Source organism: Triticum dicoccoides, chromosome 5A, assembly GCF_002162155.2.
Source record: "Triticum dicoccoides isolate Atlit2015 ecotype Zavitan chromosome 5A, WEW_v2.0, whole genome shotgun sequence".
NCBI lineage: Eukaryota > Viridiplantae > Streptophyta > Magnoliopsida > Poales > Poaceae > Triticum > Triticum dicoccoides.
This window is the reverse complement of record NC_041388.1, coordinates 180,203,986-180,210,161: the sequence shown is the minus strand read 5'-3', so window position 1 is coordinate 180,210,161 and position 6,176 is coordinate 180,203,986. Positions and strand designations below refer to the sequence as shown.

The 6,176-nt window shown below is 47.6% G+C and overlaps 1 protein-coding gene across 1 annotated transcript in view; it reads left to right on the top strand.

Annotated features, from left to right (window-relative positions):
* The first annotated feature begins 2,486 nt into the window (after positions 1 to 2,486).
* The window catches only part of LOC119300674 (protein transport protein Sec24-like CEF), a 29,649-nt gene continuing 25,959 nt past the window's right edge, over positions 2,487 to 6,176 (top strand). Inside the window, exons 1-4 of the mRNA XM_037577579.1 lie at positions 2,487 to 3,378; positions 4,497 to 4,712; positions 4,828 to 4,902; positions 4,983 to 5,081. Coding sequence (XP_037433476.1) covers positions 2,584 to 3,378; positions 4,497 to 4,712; positions 4,828 to 4,902; positions 4,983 to 5,081 — 1,185 coding nt within the window. The 5' untranslated portion in view covers positions 2,487 to 2,583. The remainder of the gene's footprint in view (positions 3,379 to 4,496; positions 4,713 to 4,827; positions 4,903 to 4,982; positions 5,082 to 6,176) is intronic.

Sequence of the window (6,176 nt, the reverse complement as noted above, 5' to 3'; positions counted from 1 at the left end):
TGAAAACGTGTTGCGGAAAATTAGGCCAGGCTCGAGCGAGGGTGATGGGATAAAATTATGGTCCGAAATATAGTTCCATTAACTCATAAATTTGATACCATGCATCTATCTGCGCCGATTGAAACTAATTGTCCGCGGGTAAAATGACTTACGGGAGGCCAACTAGAGGGTAATAAGCTTACAAGAGGTCGACTAGAGGCAGTGCTTCAACCGACTGGTCAGTCGGCCTGGTGTAAGCCGACTGGACCCTAATCGGCTATGTGTAAGACGATTAGTTATAGTCGGCTTATCCCAGACCGACGCCGTATTATTTGTGTAATAATATATCAAAAGCGTGTATTATTTCTATAGATTAATAAAAAATATTATTTTAAAAAAATTAGCTATGACATGTATACCTGACCAATTAGAAAAGTCATGAAATTAGTTTTGTTCATCCGTATTTTTTTATCGTTGTCATGATTCCTTTTTGGACAAATGTCACAATTTGTATTGTGCTGATTTTTGCATGCAATTGCGGTGATTTATGCATTTCACACTATCCACGATGCGAATCCCACCATTCGCTTTACTCATCCATGTGTCGACGCGGCGCTTCCACAATTCCTTCACTTTTTTTGTTGTTGCATGGACCACAATTCCTTCGCTGCATGTAGCGTTGCGATAGTAGCACGGTAAGGCTAGTTATAGTGAAAAGTAACATACACTAATGTTATGCATATGACACTAGTCTATGTTATTATTTTTATAATGTGAAGTAATATATAAGTAGTGTCATAGGTGGTTGTATTTATTAGCTTGTAGATTCATCTTGTCTTGGAAAGTGTTAGGCCAACTCCATATCTTGCCCACCTCCGTCCGTTTAGGGTAAAAGGGACAAATGAGACGGCCCAGCGCCGCGGCCGCAAACGGACTTTTGTTCGCTTTGTGTCCGCTTTCGACCCATCCGCGGCCCAAGTTTGCGCCGTTTTGGGGGTGAAACGGACACCACGAGGACGCGCGGGTCGTCTGCGCGTGTCCTCCCCTGGCCCGCCCATCGGTGGCACAACGCAGGCCTTTTTCTATCCGTCTCCTTTCCTCCCTCCGGCCGCACCCCCTCCACTCTTCCCCTCGCCGCCGCCGCCGCTGCCATTGCAGCCGTGCAGTTCGGATGCGAGCTCGCCCAACCCCTTCTCCTCGGCGCCGCCGAGCTACCCAACCACGACCACCTGGTTTGCGCACCCGCCGGCCTGTTTTGGGGCGGATCCGGTCGGTCTTGAGCTCGGCCGGCTGTGGGAGGCCGGGCCGCGCCATGGACTGGCCGGACACCTCGCCGGAAGGCCTTGGCAGGGCCGCAAGGCCACATGCAGGCAGTGGCTCCTCCTCTAGCCGCTCGGATCTGCACCGTCGGTGGTCCGCCGGCAGATACACGAATGGCGGCCGGCGGGGCTTGGTGCTGCCCAAAAGCTCGCCGGCGCACCGTGGCCACTCATTAAGTGCGACCACTGCCCAAGGATGGTCGTGCACCGCGTGTCTACAACGCCGGAACATCCCGGATGGGTGTTCATCAAGTGCTTAAACGATGGGGTATGCGCTTTTTAGCTTCGGTTTGTGCTCTAGATTTGACTAGTTGTGCTAACTTCAAATTTTGTTGTGTAGAATGGATGCAAGTTTTGGTATTGGGAAGAAGACTACATCGATATATTGATAGAGCGAAATTTAGTACATGTTCATGCATTTTTAGCTAGTATAGAGGCTGTAAATGAGACAAGTGCACTTGTTGCTAGATTAGAGGCTAGACACGAGACTAGGTGTGAGGAGGAAGCAACATCTACATCTGGCTTGAAGAAGAAAGGAGGATGCCAGATCGAGCCTCCTCCTCCACAGATCAACAACGAGTGCACCGAGAAGGCCCTAACCCAACTCAAGGGAGCAGTTATGGAAGTTGGGTATCTTCTAAAATGTATTCTTGTGTTCTTGTTTTCTTTGGTCTTATTTTACTAGTCAAAATATGATGATGTATTTTTCATGTACCAAAATGAATGATGAAATAAAGTTAAGGACTTGCAAAGAAATAATACGCGGACATGATGCGGCCGGGATGCGTCCGCGCGCTGGACGGACGGCCATCGCATCCCAGGACACGAACCCAAATCCCTACCCAAACAGACATAATCCGGACAAAACGGACGTCCGTTTGGGGTCGCGCGGTGGAGTTGGCCTTATGTGATGGTAACATATTATGTTACTCTAAACATTTTTCTCCTCATTAACTACATGCCTAAAGAAGATTTTTGAGGTGTGTTATGTTACTAGGGCTAAGTTACTCTCACTATGACCAGCCTAAAGAAGATTTTTTTTTATAACCGGTAAAGAAGATCTCACCGTACGTGAAAGGGCGCGTAAGATTCTGTCGGTAATTTTGCGATAATCATTTCTATCGGGGAATTACGTGGATATAGGCAGGTGATGCGATACGTACGCTCGGGAAACGCTTCCTGGATCATCACTTCGACATAAAACGCTCCTTTCTGCTCTCTCTCCTACCCCGCCTGTTCACCTCAGATCCCGATCTTCCTATCGATTCCTGTCGTCGCCGCCCCCATGTCGAGGCCGCCGCCCCCTTGCACGCCGCAAAACCCTACCCCGGCTCCCAGACCGGGCGGTCCCTCTCCCTCCTCCATTCTTCCGGCTTCCTTCTCTAACCTCCAGATCTCCCGCGCCCCCCCGCCATTTGCTTCCGTCGGGCTTCCGCAAGGGGATGGCCCCGTGGCGTCGTCGATCCGGGGTCCGCAGGCACCCCCTCCTGGCACCCGCCCGTTCCCTGGTACTCCGTCGCCGCCGGGCTCGCTCTTCGCCCGCACAGCGCCGTCGGTCCAGCAGTCTCCTCCCTTTGGCGCTCCACTCGCGGCGCAGTCGTTACAGCCGCAGAGGCCTCCCTTCAATGGCCCGCCGCCCGTGCTGCCGGCGCAGGTGCAACGAGCGCCATTTGGAGATCCGCCCGCGGCATCCCAGCCTCTTCCGTTCGGTGGGCCACCTGCTGCGGTGTCGCAGCCTGCCCCTTTCGGTGTCTCTCCTGTAGCAACAGCCCAATCTGCTCCATTGGGTGCCCCCCCGTATTCAGCAGCTCAGCCACCACCGTTTAGCGGGCTGTCTGGGGCAGTGTCTCGACCTGCCTACTCTGGTGGGTCGATCCCCCCGTTTGGGGCTGCACGGGGACCCTCGCAGCAGGGTGCTTATGGTGGGCCTCCGCAGTTTGGCGGGGAGAGACCAGGATTGCAGACTCCGCTATTTGGGGCTCAGACCGCACCTGCATCTCAGCCACCACCGTTCATGGGGGTTCCTGGGGCTAATGCACCAGCATTTCGGCCTCCAGGGTGGCAAGGGCAGACACGACCAGTGAGTGTTCTTATTAAGTTTCAAAAAGTGTTTGAAATGGAAGAGATTTTAGCGAGTAAATAAATTTGGAACTAAGACTGGGCAGTTGTAGCACCCGAACTGTTTGTTGCACATGATTCAAAATAACTAATGTCCAAAATTATCAGAATTGAGCTTGACCTTGGTAGCAAGGATGCTTCCTTTCCCCCCTTATCTATGATATGTCTGCAGAACTATGGTCTAGAGGCTGATAAGAAACTCACTATTCCTGTCGTGTGTGTGATTTGGCATGCCTTGGTGAAGGATTATTATTTTTAGTGTTTCACATATACCTTCATAGATTGTTGGGTTCAATATTGAATCTTAATGATTTGTTCTATCAAGGTGACATGTTCTAAGGATGTTATAGTTTGTTTTCTCAAAAAGTGTCTTCTGGAAAGTAATGGTTTACTCCCTCCGTCCGTGAATAAGTGTACATCTAGATTTGGTCCCAAGTCAAAGTTTTAAAACTTTGACCAACTTTATCGGGAAAAGTAGCAGCATTTATGGCACTAAAGTAGTATCACTAGATTCGTTTTGAAATGTACTTTCGTAATATACCAATTTTATGTCATATGTTACTATTATTTTTTATAAAGTTGGTCAAAATTTTAAAACTTTGACTTGGAACAAAACGTAGAAGTACACATATTCGTGGACGAAGGGAGTATGGTTCAACTTTGTTTGAAAACAATTGAAACATACATGCGCATGAATGTTCTAGACTATTCCCCGTGAAGTATTGACTAAGATGGCATGTGTAAGTCAGGGTTTTCTCATGTTTGGATATTTTAGGAGGTAGCTGATTATTCACCTAGATGATTGATTATCACAATTTTCATGAAAAAAATGTATTTCTCTTCTATTGGAGTTTTTTGATGGAATACCTCAGACCTTACATAATTGAGTTATTATGATGCATGGAGCCTAATTTGTGCCCTTTAGGTGTTCTGTTTACATGATCGATCCTTACTGGTGTGATGGTAAGAGATATATTGTCTTTCTTTTATCTTTGTTTTGTGGATGCTATGCTTGAATTTTATATTGTCAGAGCCTGATATTTATGGCCTTAAGCTGATCTTATCTTCTTCAACTTCTAGGGAACCGTGAGAATGCCTGGCATGCCTGGTGCCATGCCGCCTAATGCACTAGGCCAGGGGATGCCATCCACACCCACCATGCCATACTCTCCCCATGCTGGAGCCCAGGTCTCTACCCCATCCAAAATTGACCCTAATCAGATTCCACGTCCTATTACCGAGACGTCAGTTGTCATTTTTGAGACTCGGCAAGCTGGCCAAGCAGCTGTTCCGCCGGTATGTGTATCTGTAATTAGAAATATATGCGTCTACTCTGACAACGCTGCTTCCAGACGTTTCTCACTAGACTATACTTGTTAATTTCATCTAACAGCATTGCTGCTGATCGTAGGCTGCATCAAGTGAATTTATTGTGAAGGACACCGGCAATTGCAGTCCCCGTTTGATGCGGTGCACCATGAATCAGGTTCGATTTGATCAATATTCTGTTTTCTTCTTTGGTCGTAAGTTTCCTTTCTAAACTGCTCCGTTTCCCTATCCTGTTAGATACCATGTACGGGTGATCTCTTGACAACATCAGGAATGCCATTGGCTATAATGGTGCAACCTTTTGCTCTTCCCCATCCTTCTGAGGAGGCTATCCAGGTGTTTCTCAGTTTTGGCGCTTAAAGTAACCCAAAGAGCAATTAATCTCCACTGGTGACAGTTATACTGATCTATGCTTGTTACACATTAGGAATATTTGCTAGGTTTGGAATTATGAGTGTCATTGTGTGAAATTATTTACTGTCATCAACTTTTAGATACTCACAACCATCTAATTGTGTAGTACCTAAAAGTTGACTTCAATGGAATCTTTTGGTTCTAAATAGCACACCATGCTGATGTGCCGATTCTTCAGTCATCATTTATTCTATATGTTGGCACATTCACCAAAAGGTGAGCAGGTAATTGCAATTAGCAGGATTTCGTGCGCTCTCCATGTGATTGTTTGTATACCCTGCCCAAGTGATTGACGCTAGGATTCTGCTACTGCACTTGTCTTCTGGGAACAGCATATCGCTTTGATACGACGAACACTGTGTGGAATGCTTTAAACTAGCTTAATGTTCTCTATTATAAATGTTTGCGCCTGCCCCCATTCCTCTCCCACCTGCAATCACCGCGCTGTAGGGTGGGCCCTTATGTCAACTGCTGCCCATTCATGCCCTCGCTATATTGACTTCCTGAGTTCCTCTCCCTTGATTCTTTTCATTCTCCACAAAATCTTGGTCTTGAATCTTATCGCAGTCGATGTCTTTGAGGGAAGATGGCTTCCTTCCAGTGGCCAATTTTAAGGGAGCTCACAGCACATTATTTCCTAGCCACCTAAACCGTTCCTGGGGTGGCATAAGGCAGGCATAAAGGTTCTCGCTTGATCAACCATCCAAGGGCAAATTGTCCACTTGATTCCTCAGTCTCAACTTGTTTTGTTCCCTCCATCATCTCTAAACAACACCTTTCTCTGCCTAGGCCTGCTCTCCCACTTCCCTGGCGAAGCTTTGGTGAGAATAGACGGTGTCACACCCCTACCTGCAAAAAATGGGCCGGACCTGCAGTTTGATAGGAAGCAACCCGCCCCCAGATGTCTTTTTTTGTGAGCAAAGCTGCATCATACATGTAAACCAGTCCGAGCCCATAGAAGCTGTTTCTCCAACATAAAGTGGGCACACCCAGTCTCTCACCGTCCAAATAAGACCC